Source organism: Rhea americana, unplaced genomic scaffold (genome assembly GCF_003343005.1).
Source record: "Rhea americana isolate MKP2758 unplaced genomic scaffold, rheAme1 scaffold_63, whole genome shotgun sequence".
In the NCBI taxonomy this organism is placed as follows: Eukaryota; Metazoa; Chordata; class Aves; order Rheiformes; family Rheidae; genus Rhea; species Rhea americana.
In genome coordinates, this window is record NW_028186790.1 from 55,940 (window position 1) to 71,955 (window position 16,016).

The following is a 16,016-nucleotide window of genomic DNA, read 5'->3' on the forward strand; positions in this document are numbered from 1 at the left end:
TAATCACATAATTTCTAAACCACAAGGCTTCCTACAACATGTTTTATTTCCCCATATCCAGCTTTTGATTCGGRCACAGACTCTCTGTTCTTTATTGATCTGCTTCTTTATTTTACTGTGCGACTGTTTTGTGTGTTCTAAAATGACTCTCTCGTCCATAATGACAGTGAAAGGGAGGGAAGAGAGCGCAAAAAAGACAAACAACATATGAAACGGAAAAAAGAGTCAGACTTGCCTTCAGCTATTCTACAGACCAGTGGAGTGTCAGAGTTTACAAAAAAAAGAAGCAAACTAGTGCTTCCAGCTCCWCAGGTAAACTGCTTTGATCAATAAATAACTTCCAAGGGCAATGCCAGTCAAAAATTTCTATTTTATCTGGAGGATCAGATGGTCATATTTTATATTGTAGTGTCTTGGAATTTTTTCTTTGTTGTTAAACGTGAGTTGACCAAAATCAATAGGGGTAAGGGAGAGAGGAAGCCGTTCTGTAGTACTGTCAAAACAAATGCGAAGTACTTTTTGTATTTTTTGAGATGCAATTAAGGATTGTGTTCCTCTGAACATAATGCATTGTTTGGTGTTGTTTTCTTTCTAAAGATATCTGATACAGAACTTGAAGAAGTTGTAAAAGTAGGCCAGGCAAGCGAGATTGCACGCCAGACTGCTGAGGAATCTGGAATTACAAACTCTGCCTCCAGCACTCTTCTATCTGAATATAATGTGACTAACAACAGCATAGCCCTAAGAACACCCAAAACTCCAGCAGCACAAGACAAGATCCTGCAGGTGAAGTATAAATTTTCAGAGTAGGCTTTTGGTTTAGTGCAGTGGTTAATTGAATAGGAGATGTAAGTACCATACAAAGCATTCCTTAGGTTAAATGCAGTGATGGGGTTTGAACTGCCTCATGATTTACGAGACACATGGAAAGGGATAGAGGTAGATCCACTTCTATCTGATCAATTCTTTGGCACCACACTCCAAAACATTATGGGTTTTTTATTATTATATATTGCATGTCGTTTTTASCATTCAGCCCTCTCTTGGTGTTTTGAATAGTTCTCCTTCTCTTGCGTATGTTTCAGCCTCAAAATTGTATATTGTGTTCCTGTCCTTAAAACAGCTTCTTGCATGTCATTTGCTATTTAGTTTTGACATTCAGCTTTTATTTCAGTTAATTAACTGAAGATATACAAGTATATTTTTCTGGTACTTTATTAGTTTTGTCAAAAAACTGCCTTTGCAAACTCTGGATTGTATTTGGATTGCATTGATATATGATTGAGTATCTGGGTTGTTACAAAAAATGGTAGTGCTSTGTGTAATATTTTGGAGGTTTATGAAGGTGGTTAGATGAAATCAATGCAGACAGTCCATAAAAAGTGTGCTGGTTTGATAACAAGTTTTGTTTCATTAATTTTTGCTTCCTGATAGACTGTCATGATCTGCAAAGTCAGGAACTTTCTCTTTTCTCATAAGTTTGCATTTCTGCAGTGTTTGCAGAAATGGCCACATATGTCACTTTGGGRTGGAATGCTCTGATGTCACATAAGCTACAATACAATACTACAATGGATTGTTAGTATTCTGTGAAGATAATTCCAATATGGAATAGTTTCATTATATCAATTCATTTTCAGGGTGCCTGATTCTATATCACCCAAAAGACAAAACCTTTTAAAAAAGAGGGTATTCATAAAAGCCCTCATGGACCAGAAATCTGAACTGTGACCAGGTATTTTGAAACCTTCTCTTTAAAATGTGGTTTGGATATACTCTTCCCTTTATTGGCATTGGTTTTCAGAAGGCAAGTGTGCCGTTCCTTCTGAAAATCGTGATTCTTAGGATGGTTTGAGTATTCAGTCACTAATGGAGTCCTGCAAAGCTATGGTATCCGCTAAACTGGAGGGAGTTGGTGTTAGACAACCCACTCATTTTTGGAATTCCAGTATATAATATACTTTACTGGAAATAAAGATTAAAATCATTTTCAGCTGAACTGTAGGGTTTGTAAGTACCCTGTGAATGAGTCTTAAAAAATGTTAAATAGGCTATTTTGATATTTCAATAACTTTGCATTTCCTGTTGCTCTTGAACAACTCTTTGCTGTTGCTACTGAATCTGTTAAATGTGTTTAGTAGAGTATGACTCTGAAAGTCTTAGTAATGTACTCCATGTATTTTTTGTTACACAGGAAGCACAGAATTTGATGGCTCTCACAAATGTAGATACCCCCCTGAAAGGAGGTCTTAACACGCCCTTACACGAGAGTGACTTTTCAGGAGTAACCCCACAGAGACAGGTTGTTCAGACTCCAAATACTGTSCTTTCCACACCCTTCAGGTAAAGCAAACTCTTCTCTGATGGCTAACTGACTGTGCACGTATCTGGTGGGGTGGAGGAAGCAGATTTCAGTGTGTGAAATAGTAGGATTTGATAAGTGCTTCATAACCAATTTCAACCTGCTTTTACTTAAAGCCCTATTACACAACTTTCTTTTTTTGTGTGTCTTCGGCAAGCTCAGCCACATTACCTTCATCTGTATTTGTACAGCGCTTAGCTCACAGAGATTTTGGTCCAAGTTAAGGGCTTTGGTGATCAATAYTAATTACACTGAAATATTACAAGAGTATAGGTAGTAAGATGGAATGTCATTCTGTGGGTGGATCCTAGCCTTTCCAAAGCGTTACCTCTGTGTCAAAGGTGTGGGAGGTCTCCTAGCCAAAACCACTTTGAACTCTTGAAAAGCTGGGTTAAATATTTTATAAATCATATATGTAAAATATTTCTTGTGCTGCCAATCTAAATATTAAGGAATTGTTGGTTTAACTCTTGCAGTGGATCCTGAATAAATATATATGTCACAAATGCCAAATACCGTGAAACTAGAAAATATTACACTTGGTGTGTTTTTTCTGTCAAATTTTTCAACTCTAGTTCTAATTTTATTTGTATCATGCTAGTTGGAAAAGTTGAGAATATAATAAAAGGGACCTCTATGGCAGCTTTTCAAAAGCAGCTTCATTTTATTGTTTAAAAAATTGTATGCAGAAGCCCTGCTCTTGTAATTCAGTCCACACAAGTTAATCCTTTTCTGGAGATCTGTTGAAGTCAGGGATGYAGAATTAATATAGTTTGGCCTGGAGTGATCTGGCTGCAGATATGGATTATTTTTTAATACTAAATGATTTTTTTTATATTTTTTGTTTTTAGCTTCTGACGTTCAGGTTTGTACGTGTAAATAGGGTAGTTTTGATTCAACTTTGTTTGCTTGCAGAAATGCCGTATCAGTGTGGTGATGCAAGATCTTGAGCAGAAAAAAAATCTGTTAAGTGGTTAATAACAAATAAAAGGAAGCCATAATTGTTTTAGGAGACAGAGTAGTGGAGTAGCATATAATTATCTAGCCCAACAGATCAAGTACTTTTTTTAAGTACACTTTTTTTTTCTGTAATAGTATGAAATTGGTAATATTTTGGTATTTGTTGTTACCTTTCAGTAGATTTTACCATGTCTTAGTTGTAAGAATTTTCTTAAATGATTTTAAATTAAAAATTTTAATGGGGTTGTGTATGGAACTGAAACAACTGATAGGGGGCTAGAGAGGAAGAGGGGGAGAGAACCACTGGCCTTGAAGTTGTTTCTTCTAGGAAGTCAGAATAGTGTTTTTCTACTGGCATAATCAGCAAAATAAATATATCCTGTAAAAGATTCATATGAAAACAAAAAATTAGTATTTTTTTCTAAGTGTTATCCTGCAAATGTTCTTGCTTTGTTATCCTAAATGTGAGCTCATAAAAATCTATGTAGAACCACAGGCAAGGGAAAAGAATCACTTGCCACTCATTCACAGGCATACTCAGTAAATAGGTCGCTATGTTATCCGTCCCAGTAGGAGCTGTAACGTGTATCTGGCCATATATACAATTGTCTATGTCCACCATTATGGTATTTTACTTTCTTCTTATTTATGGGACTGGCATTACAGGATTACAGTAACTAGTAGTAGAAATGATGTATTAAATCATCTCATCTAGTTATTTCTGCCAGGATTTTTCTGTACACCATACGTTCTTTCACTGATGTGTGAAAAAGTTTACRCCTTCTAAGTAAATGTAGATGGCTGCCTTAATGCAGGCTTTTTTCTACATTTTTTCCCCTTCCTGATCTAGTTTTCTTTGGGCATTCAACAACATGTTGTCAGTTTTGTTTATTTTTAATTACTATGTGAAACATCATTGTAAGTGGGTAAGAGAAGACTTCTGACTGTCTATATCCAAGGCATTGTCTGCATGCCTGACACTCTTTCATACAGTTACCCCTCAATAGCTTGTTGGGATAGATAATACTTTTTCACAGAATCAGTAAGGCTGGAAGGGACCTCTGGAGATCATCTAGTCCAACCTCCCCGCGCAGCAGGGTCACCTAGAGCATGTTAGACAGGGTTGCATCCAGGCGGGCCTTGAAGATCTCCAGAGAAGGAGACTCCACAACCTCTCTGGGCAACCTGGTCCAGTGCTCCCTCACTCTCACAGGGAAGAAATTCCCCCTCACATTCTGGCGGAACTTCCTGTGCTTCAGTTTCTGCCCATTGCCTTCCCTAGTCTAGAGGAAAAGGAACTGAGGCCCAGAAGGTCTGAGACTCCATTCATCTTGCCTAACCTTCAGTATACAGAAGTAATTAGTGTAATGTAATGTAATTACTCCCTCAATAATCAGTGAAAGGAAAGAGGCACCTTCAGAGTGATTCATTCAATTGTAAGATGGGAAGGCTGTTAAGCAGGATGAATTCAGAGTGAATGACTTGCCCCAGGTGTTAGGGAAATCAGAGGCTGCAATTAAGTCCTGATTGCTGAATCCCAGAGTAGTTCCTGGTGACTGGGTAATCTTTTCTCTCTAAAGTAGTGGTGGGAAATAGTGTTGAACTAATCCCTGAAATTTTTCTCAACATAGTGACATGCCTAGACTTTAGCTTAACAGGTCCTTCATTACACCTTTACAAGTATAAATGATTTGTTTTTGTTTGATTGGCTTAATCATGTATTATGATTTCACTGTCTCAAAAAAAAATCTGTATKGAATTTATTAACTTTAAAAATCATAAACTTTACTGTAAGTTTTGTTTGTATTATTTTTATTTGCTAGTTGTTAAAATTAGTGAAAATGAATATAAATTTCTACATCATTCAAAGGTTTGAAATAAAGCTCTTTGAGGGAGCAAAAGTTAACTGAATCTGCATTTTCGTAGAACACCTTCAAATGGATCAGAAGGCTTAACTCCTCGTGGAGGACTAACTCCAAAACCTGTAGTTGGTACAACGCCTGGTAGAACTCCACTGCGTGATAAATTGAACATCAACCCAGAAGAGGGTATGGCAGATTACAGTGACCCATCTTATGCAAAACAACTGGTAAGAAGTACATGAGAAGTAGAGATGAACAGATTTTCATGAATTTTAATTTCTTGTCTCCTGAACAAAATTTTATTTCATAATATGTTACTTCTATCACTTGTCTAGAAGTCTATACTCATAACAAAATCAAATCTTTGCATTATGGTAACATCAAGAATTTATTTGAAAAAACAGAAATCTCAATACCTAAGCTCAAAACAGCTTTGAGTGCTCAATGAAAGCACTCCAGGACTACCCATCAAAGAGTACTAATTAAGTTTCAGTCCTACTTGTATCTTTGAAACTGAGCAAGAAATACTCATCGTGAGGAGAGATTCGTTTCTCTTGCAATCCCACTCAGCCCTCAAATCCCTCATCCTCTTGGCTTCCCGATTTACCTACAGGACCTCTTCATCAGTCTTTCCTGTTGACGACATTGAGTTAAAGAAGTTCAAAATTTGTCATTAGGAGCACTTGGTTTCGAGATGTCCAGTAATCTGAGTCCTGTCCAGATTCTTTCATCGCCTTTGGCAACAGATGTTTTCATTCCTGGATATTCAGCCAGACCCTTACAATTAGACATGGTATAAAAGGGCATAGAACTAATAGGTAGCACCTTGAGAGCTCCTTTTATGTGGCTGATTGTGCAACCTTAGCTGTGGCTTTGGATCTCCCACCAGAGCTTTTGACACTTTTCTCTTTGGGCTAGCTAAGGATATCCACTCAAAGTTTTTGGCATGTTCTTCTCATGAAAATAACTCTTTGATTCCAGAATTTTAGATTTTTCCCTTGGCATAAAGGACAAGGTKTATTTGATATCCTTAGACTTATTTTGGTTCTATCTTAGCCTTTTTATGGTAAGCTTGGCTTTCTGCTGTTAGAAGGAAAAGTGGGGTATCAATTTCCTGATGGGCTTCCCAGGTTTCCAGATACACTGCTCTTTTGGTCATTTTTATACTGTACCAGAATACACAGATCTGTGAGTAACTGAATGGAAAAAAACAAGGTCTAAGAGAATCTTTCGGGTAGACTTGCAAATAGACCTGTGTCCATCATCACCATGGACAGATTTTCATGTATCATTTGCAATATCTGGAAATGTATGTATGTGAATCCCCACTGTTGCCCTGAAATGACCAGGAAGCAAATGTACATACTGTTGTACTGCTTTGATAGTTTCCAAAAATTGTGCATGAAGGTTTCATTAGTTTTCCTTAAGTGAGTTGTATATTGCCTTGTAGCATCAGGGACCTCCTGTGCTCAACAGTGCAAAATCTCTGTGATGGTGGTCAGTAGGCTAATCTAGATTAGTAATGTGCCCCATTTTGTCAGCCTTCAAAAAATTTGGTTTCTGTTAGCATTGTAGCAGACTAAGATTGCCAGATGACATTATTTGCATTCTGTTTGTGTATATTAATGTAGGTGAATGGAATTTTGCTGTATCGTGTATCTGTGCATGAATTCAGAAGCATTATATCTTAGTACTGTTTCAACAGGAAAGAGAATCTCGTGAACACCTACGCCTTGGGCTCATGGCCCTTCCTGCTCCAAAGAATGACTTTGAGATTGTTTTGCCTGAAAATGCAGAAAAAGAACTTGAGGAACATGAAGTGGATGAAGCCTTTGTAGAAGATACTGCTGATGTAGATGCTCGTAAGCAGGTAGATACACGTAATGCAACTAGTGCCTTTTGTTTGTTCTCTCTGTATTTTTCCCATAGTCTCATACATGTTTAGTGGACATGGTATAGTTTCTACAAAATAATAATGTTAGATATACTTGTTTTCTGTGCTGCCATCATTCTGTGCTGCCATCAGAGTACGTAGAGACATACAGGCCAAATTAGTCTCTGAATCATTTTCTTAATTCATTAATGTTATGTATTACACATCATTTTTATAATGAAGTCTTGAAGAATGTGTGTGTCCTCCCTCCTACTGTCATCTCTCAAAAAGATGAAAATATAATTAAAATATAATTAAAAGCATCTTTCTGCAGAGGTATATGCTTCATTTTAAGCACGTGAGTATTGTGCTATTTGCAGTTTCAGATTATTCTTTCAAGGTCAAAAGTTACTGTTTATGAAATGTAAGACAGGCAAGTATACGCAAATTGAGGCAGGCTGATAAAACATACATAGAGTTACATACATGGAGTAAGTTGGCCTCTTGTGTGCAGTTCATACCAGAGGATACCAGATAGCCCAGTTTTGAATGGATCCCTGTCTTTTTTGGTTTGAGAATTAAAGATGGTTTGGCACAATGGTAGAAGTGCTCCTGTGTTCTGCTGGTTACACAGTGTACTAACCAGTAATTAGAGACATTAAAACTTTTCTGTTTATGTGAGCAATCTCTTTTCAATTCATTAATTGCCCTAGCATAATTCAATGCAAATCTGTTTTTGTTGCATACGTTATAGTTTGAGATCAAAGGGGTATTTGCCAACTAAAAAAAAAAAATTGAGCTCTGATATCTGTTAATATAGTAAACATTTTCTAGAATTTAAGATCCCTAAAATATCCCATTTGGGGAGGAAACAGTTGTGCACATACAGACACACATCTCTACATAAAAACAAAGAATATATGTATATACACATTATTAAAAGCACTACATAAATATGGAGCATTTAGGTGTATAGACTATATAATATAGAGAAAACAATATGAATTATAAGATCATACAACAGAATGGCATTCTGCCTTTCAAATGAAGGTGTGACAGAGCTAGGATTAGAACTTGGAAGATCTTGGTTGTCATTCTTGAAGTTTTAGACAACACTGCCTTTTCATGTTTGTTACAGCCTGATGCAATAAAATAGTCTTGCTTCTCCTAACAGGTTTCCTGTCTGGAGTTGCAGGGCAAGTGTCAGTCTTGATGTGGAGAAATTTGTGAAGAGCTCTGTCTTTGGGCATGAGGCTGAGGGAGAATATGATGGCTGTAAACGACTTTTTAGGATATCCCTGCTGTTAGAGATAGTCTGCTGTACTCCTCCTGTTCACTTTAGTGGTACTAAATTATGTCATCCTCTAGCAAGTGATCTGTTACTTCCTACAAATGAGTGACATAAATACTAGTTCATTACTGCAGTGAAAATTCTTTACAGGATGAAGATACCATATTACAAAGCCAGAGAGCTAAGTATCTGATTGTATTGCAGTAGCTGGARTAACATTTAACATGTTTGTCTAGGCTATCCGAGATGCAGAGCGTGCAAAGGAACTAAAGAGAATGCACAAAGCTGTTCAGAAGAATCTGCCACGTCCCTCAGAAGTAAGTGGAAACCAAACTCACTTTTCAAAAAGAAAAAACAGAAATAAAGATTGTAGTGTAAGAGGAAATACAAGCCAGGTAGATTATGAAAGAATGAAATTATCTGTTGAATATGCTCATTTCAGCATCATGGCAGACTTTCACAGTTAAGTTGTCATTGAGTATTCCATATGCACAACTGAAAGCAAAATCGGGTGTATGGATTACGATGCCTGTGTCACACGGGAAGGGTTTTTAGCACCTGTTCTGCATAGTGTGGCTGATGTATGAAACTCCTGCTCAAATGGAAATATGTGAATTTAATACGGTCTTGGCGATGCATGATGTTTCTGAATATTTTTATTTCTTTTGTTTCTGKGCAGGTTAATGAAACTATACTAAGACCTTTAAATGTGGAACCACCTCTAACAGATTTGCAGAAGAGTGAAGAGCTCATAAAGAAAGAGATGATTACTATGCTTCATTTTGATCTTTTACACCACCCATTTGGAGAACAGCCTGTAGGTAAGAAGGGGAAAGGCCCAGGATTTGGAACCAACAGTGCAGAACATATGGCTTACCTGGAACAAAATCCTTATGAGAAGTTCTCCAAAGAAGATCTCAAGAAGGTGAGAATTGTATGGCCTATCTACTATTGATCTGAGGTCTCTTTGTGTCATAGTCCTGTCATCTTTGAAAAAAGGTGGATTCAAACCTGCCCAGAACATAACTGGGAGATCTCCATGGTGCTGTATAGAGGCTGTATAGATAATTAAGTAGGTGTACTCTTTCCTATGAACTAAGGTTAATTTAGACATTCAGCAGGATAATGGGGATATCACATTTGTCCAGAGACACAGTCTGTTAGATTCCTGTTAAATGTGTTGTGATTGCTTATCATTCTAAGAATCCTCCAACACTTGTTCAATTCTACTTTAGTCCTGAAAAGTGATGTTAAATGACTGAGATTTTAATCAGGAGATTTTAATCTCCACCCTCTGTTGGCTGTATAGTTTACTGATACAGATATCAGGTGTCTTTTTTCTTTGTAGCATTGCAGATCAAGTATGACAAAGGTAGTAAGCTTATAACTTGGAGCAGCAAATTAAGCAGTTTAATTGTGGTTTTCAAGCTTGATCTAACAGAGTGGTGCTAATACAGAGCGTGGTGGGTCTGTGTCAACTGATCTTAAAGTATAGCTAGTTAAAGGTGCTGAATAGGCAGAACAGTTTGTCACTGGAAGAGCTCAGTAGGCTGTCTGGACAATCTGTCCTGTTTTGCATTGTAATCTCAAGTCAAATAGCAGTCTTGTACCATGGGTTCTAGTTTGAGATGTTCATTTATTTAAATAGCTACAGATGTTCCATTTTACCACTAAGTGACAGACAGTTCASATGCCTAATGCTATGTTAGCTCTTTTGAAGAGTTCTTCCTGTGAAATTTTGCCAGTAACCTTTGGCCAAATGCTTACAGGAATAAAAATGAATGAAAAGGACAATTCATGTGCCACCAGATCATCTCAGTTTTATGCAGATTCTGGCTATCCGAGACTTACATTTTGAACAATAGTTGTGATATCTCAGCACCTAAATCGCATGTTCTTTAAAGTGACTCTAAGGATATACAAGCAGATTTTAAATCTGTCTGCCTGAGTATATCTGATTCATGCTTCAAGAGCCTGTAAAGAGAAACAGTGAACAGTATGTACTTCCAATTTGTTGTTAAATGAAAAATTATACTTGAAGATTTCTTAGCAGTAGAAATTAAAGATGGAAAATACAGTTAGATCATGAATTTCACTGCCCTGCCAAAGTGAGATTGTTCCCTTAGGAACACTCTCTGAGTACTTTCTCTGGTTTGTTTTGAAACGCAACAAGAATTGGATTTTCTATCCCGTCTCTTAGAGACTATTACACAGTCCAGTAGTTTTTGTCTGGAAGCTTTCCTCAGAGTCCCTAGAAATTTTCTTTCTTAACTGATAGACAGAACTTTTTTTCATCTTTGCTCCCGCTCACTGTCTAACATTTAGAGTCATATCCCCTCTTCATCTAAAATCGAATGAATTTACAATGAACCGAGAAGCTTTCCCGTCTCTGAGCTCTTGATCTGAGTCTAAGTTGGGTTGTTTTTGATTCCCCCCCGCCTTTTATTTCTTTATTCGATTTTTGGAATATTTTTCCTTCATAAAGTGCTCCTCTCTTTTCCTGATATGTAGTTCTCTTGTCAATGTTCCGTTATAAAAAATGTCTGCTTCCTGTGATGAGATGTCTGATATGGAAATTTGTGGTGCACATGTAAATTTGCTGAAAGGGAGGAAGTGCACTTACAATCAGTGAAGTCCAGATTCAAAGAGATGTTTAGGCCTTAGGCTACAAATGAAATCGGGAGGTGTCTCCATAGTTCTGTGGACTAGGCTCTTTGCTAAAAAGTTAGAGTTGTGAGAACAACGTGAATCTTTTCAGTTCACTTTAATTTAATTCATAAACTGTGCTGAAAACAGCAGCATGCTCAAATCCTACAATAACAGAAACACAGAACAAAGAGAAGTGTTTTAGCTACAGTCAGAGGATTCTTTTCTGCGCTGCAGGTTATACAGCTCATCCGTTAATATTTAGAGTTGACTTTCCAGATTTTGTGAAGAGGGGCAAGCAAAAGGAAATGAAAAGTGATTTTTGTTTCATATAACAGCTGCTTCTGCATGTGCAGTTCTCCCTCCCTTCAAGGTCCTCGCTTTTATCTCTGTTCCTCTGCARCAAGATGAGGTATCTAGCTGTGCCACTGCTTTCATTAGCTACAGCAGAGTGATGTCAGGTTTGGCCAAATTACATAAAATGAGGGATAGTTGCTCTGTGAGTAGCCTTCTAGCCTGGGTTTCATTTATAATCCACAGCATCTGTGTTCGATTTCATAGTTAGCTTAACCTGATGGTGAGCTTTTAGTATGAAAAGAGAAACTGCCCCTGTGAATTGCACACTGAAGGATTGAAAACAACAAGAGGAATTTTCTTGTATCCTGTATATTGTAACTGCAATTTATTTCTCATCATTTCCAACAGGCGCAGGATCTACTGGCGCAAGAGATGGAAGTGGTAAAGCAAGGAATGGGGCATGGAGAGCTCTCAAGTGAAGCTTATAACCAGGTGTGGGAAGAATGTTACAGCCAGGTGTTATATCTGCCTGGACAGAGCCGCTACACAAGAGCTAACCTGGCCAGCAAAAAAGACAGAATAGAGTCACTTGAAAAGAGGCTTGAGGTTAGTGTCACTTTTTCTCTGCTTTTGTGCTGTTTTTTTTTGATAATTTCTCCCTAGGTTTGGAGTTTTGTTTGTTTCTTTCTTTCTTTTTTTTTTTTTTTTTTTTTTTTTTTTTTACAGAGGGTTACAGGATACTCTTAAATTATTCAGATATCTTGGTGAGGGAAATTCCTTTTGCAAATGTTACTAAATTCTCCAAGGGACTTTGTAGATGCTCTTGAGGTTTAAAACATCGCTCATTCTATTCCTTCTTTCTTAAAGTGTTCCCAGGGTATTCTCCTACATAATTTCCTCTTGCACTATTAGATGTAGGAATCCTTACCTTCTTCTTAACTGGAGAGAAAGCCTCTATTCTGTTTTAATTCCATGTGAACTTTGCTGTTTTCTTGATCCCTGGATCACATACCTGATCTCTGTAGTTTTGCACTGTGTTTCCGATAGTGGCTGGTATGAGATATTTCAGAGAAAGATGCTTTAAAAAAGCAACAACTTCCACCTCAAAAACTCTTCTTGAGTTCTCTTCTGAATTGCTTATGCTTAGGGCTTGGTTTCTGATTTATAAGAATTTATGGCAGATACCTTCCAAATACTTCACCATTAACAATTACATAAATAAAAGTCCAGACCCTGCTGATTTCTTGCTAGACTGGCATCCTCTGCAAATACCAGTGAGCTCCTAAGAAAGAGGACAGTGGAGGCTGTGACTTCCTTATGTATGTGTATTTTAAACTCTGAGTTTGGTGTTGTCTGTGCGCTTAACATTTTTTTTTCTGTGAGTATAAAATGCCAGAATTTAGATAACAACCTCTCACTGATGCAGTTTGAGTACTGTATAGTAGGGCACTGCTACCAGGAGACTAGCAAATGAAACTAGACCCTTTGCTGCTTTCAGAGAGCCAAAATGTGCACTTCCTCGATTTCTACTCTTCCTTTGAGCTGCTCCAGAGACTGCATCAGAGACTGCATCAGACATTTAGCCTCAAATCTGTTTCTTGTCTTCTCCACCGCCTCTGCCCAATTCCTCAGTCTTACTTGTTGCTTGTAGGTAGAATACAGTATACCTACACAGTTAACTGGTTGAGACTAAGCTGCAAGGAAGGCATGTGTGCGCACACTGTCTCCCCTAGTCCATAGTTACTATCCCGACCTGTATGGAAAAAATATAGTTCCTGCAGATTACTCTTCCTTCTCCAGTCACTTTCCTGATGCAATTTATGACATGGCTTTGAAGACTCCTGTGCTAACACAATAGTGTACCGAGATTGGGTGACTCTTAGGGTTTTTGTTTTGGGAGCGGTGCTAACTCAAATTATTGTCAGACTTTGGCTACGATTTCTATTTTTTATTATTTTTTTTTTGGAAGGGGCAAAATGAGCAAACTTGCAGTTTCCTGCTGTGATTAGTTTGTGGGAGGGGGCGGGGAAAAGGGGGAGATTATCTAAGGTATGTTGCACTAAGTAGAAAAAAGCAATTCAACGCTTTTGACATTAATTCCCCTTGCCTTGTCCAGTCTTCATAGTATTTCCACCAAATACTTCCTACAAAATGCAAAAATACACAGCTTTCATTCGGCAGAGTTTTAAAAGGTTTCTTCCTGTAGAACTTGTGTTGGTTCAGACTTAGAAAAAGTTATTAACTGTTTTTCAAAATACCATTTAAGACTAAAAGTCTCTTTAAATTATGCAGGCAAGAGACTTTTTCAACAATAAAAGGAAACTCCTATTTTAAATACTGTTATGTTTAACATGAACATGCCTCCTGTTGCTAGAAATAAACGTTCTTGAACAGCTACAACCACAGAAATAACCCAGAAAGGCTGACCTGTCACTTGATTCATATATGTGAAATACAGAGTGAATGCATATTCTGTAAAGTCTGTCGGTCAAGAGTGCCCTCCACATAAACCACTCGGCAGCTGTTGCTCAACCAGTTGGGCCAAGGGCAGTTCACGTCCACGTAGCTTAATTGCAGGGTTAAACTGCTGCTTGGCATTAATGGAAGAGCACTTGTGATGCTGCTGCTCACCCAGCAGAGAGCACCATTGCCCTGCCTAACGCTGACTGCTCGTGAACGCTTTCACTCACAGACGCTGCTCTACTATATTTTCATAAAAACAGTATCTGAGTACAGCAGCACCCAATTTGCATGGCAGCAGGGGCTGCGCTGGCGTCGTGCCAGCCATCTGAGGGCTGTACCTAATTTGTGTACAAATGCTTTTGAAATTTAAATATCTTGTGCCTAGAACTACATTAGAAGCACGTTATTAAAGTTGCAAAGTCAAGCAGTCAAAAGTTAGGGAATGCACAAGCAGCCTTACTCTGGCAGCCTTAATTTGCCTATGCATACATATTATGAGACAGTCTTTAATTACATGATTACAGCCTACTTTTTCCACAGGCTCATTTACTGCGCAGGATGAATGATGCTTTCTCAATGAGTAGCTATTGAATATTTTGGGTTTTTCTTTATTGTTCAAGTGTGTGGCCCTGTGTCTTTATACTGCATATTTCTCAAGTCTGAATTGGTTACTTCTGTGTGGGCTTTCTTGTGCTGTTGATCTCTGTTCATCTCCTCYCCATATTTCAATGAGGGGCTGTTAGTGGTACATTCATTAAGGATACTGAGGCAACGTAAGCAAGCTGAAATCATCCATTCATCAAACTCCTGTTACTTTCATTCAGTCTGTAAGCGTGCATTACTCTGTTATCACAAGACGGTCACCCAGAAAGCAAAGCAGAAATAAAAAGGCCAGGCTGTGAAGAATCTAATTTCATGTATTTACCCAACATTTCACAGAATGCCGTAGAAGGACTAGTTAACAACATCCAGCTATGTCTTTGTTCAGTTGCTACAGTCATGGGACTTAGTGTCTCGGTAATGTAGCTGCATGTCTTCAGATCAGCTGGGAGCTTTGAGCAATGCTGGAAAAGGATGCAATTGCTTGTTGCACAGGTAGAGTGAGAGACCAAGCTTGAGTATGACTTCAAATTACAGCATACTCCAAATCAGTCAAGTGGCCGGGCCAGCAGAGCTTGCCACGCGCCAGAGCTGCAGGTGCAGTGAAAATACGGTACTGCCTTCTATTAGCGTTTGTTGAGCATATGTACAGTCTTTGTAGAGTTAAGTTTGAGCTGAAAATTTCTCCCAAATTTGTGAAAACTCCAGTTTATTGTGGTTCTGTAGCCTGACCTATTTGGAAGGTTCTTCTCAAAAGCAAGGAAGTCTGTAGTTTTCAACATACAAGTCACCAGTTGAATCAAAACCACCTTCATTTGAATGTTTTTCCAAGGAAAATTTATCTGAAAGCAGTATCAGTTGAAATAGATATTTTAATGGGAAGTATCAGGCAGTCTTAATGAAAAGCAGGGATATTAGCTCTGCTTTCAATACCCCAGGATATTTGCTTGTACTCTTACTTCCTTTGAGAGAGGAGTAGAAACTGTAAAACATTTTGCCAGCAGCAGAAACTGCTGTTGGTCAGCTTTTGGGGCTGCCTCTTCCCCCACAGAAAAAACTAAGAAATGGAGAAAAAAAAAAAAAAAAAAAAAAAAAAAGCGTGAGATTTTAGTGGTATTTGCTAGAGACAGCCGCCCATTGGGTAATCGCTATGTAATACTTCCATATGGGACTGCTAACACCCTGCAGATCTGGTGCAAAAAAGCCAGTCATTTCTAGCGCTGTCTTCACTGCTTAGGGATTGCTGGGTGGATTGATGGCATGAGCGAATGATCGGCTTTTCCCTGCCTGGCCTCCCTTCACTGCCTGAGTGGATGTAGTGGTGGAAGTCTCGTATCCGCTGACATGACATTTGTCTCGCTGAAATTGTGATATCGCGAACAGATTTCTGCTGTTACTGATGGCCTCAGGCAGGCAAAACAGAGGAATTGTGGAGAGCTGCTGTTTGGCGAGATACCCTATCCAGGCATAATCAGCAATAATGTGCAGTTCAGTGATAATTTTAATGTTAGCATGTACTGTTATGCATTAGTAATACTCTTTGGCAAAATAAGTAGCATATTCAAAGAGTCTAAAATGCTCCAAATAAAAATGAAGAGTATTGCAAGGTTCACATAACAAACTTTTTCATGTTACCGATAGACAGTTTCAAGCCCAAGCAAG

General features: G+C 38.2%; 1 protein-coding gene across 1 annotated transcript in view; it reads left to right on the forward strand.

Annotated features, from left to right (window-relative positions):
* Positions 1–16,016, forward strand: part of CDC5L (cell division cycle 5 like) — a 37,220-nt gene that overhangs the window by 8,607 nt on the left and 12,597 nt on the right. The window contains exons 7-14 of the mRNA XM_085320357.1: positions 168–312; positions 598–786; positions 2,195–2,343; positions 5,249–5,411; positions 6,890–7,054; positions 8,585–8,665; positions 9,028–9,273; positions 11,700–11,897. Coding sequence (XP_085176483.1) covers positions 168–312; positions 598–786; positions 2,195–2,343; positions 5,249–5,411; positions 6,890–7,054; positions 8,585–8,665; positions 9,028–9,273; positions 11,700–11,897 — 1,336 coding nt within the window. The remainder of the gene's footprint in view (positions 1–167; positions 313–597; positions 787–2,194; positions 2,344–5,248; positions 5,412–6,889; positions 7,055–8,584; positions 8,666–9,027; positions 9,274–11,699; positions 11,898–16,016) is intronic.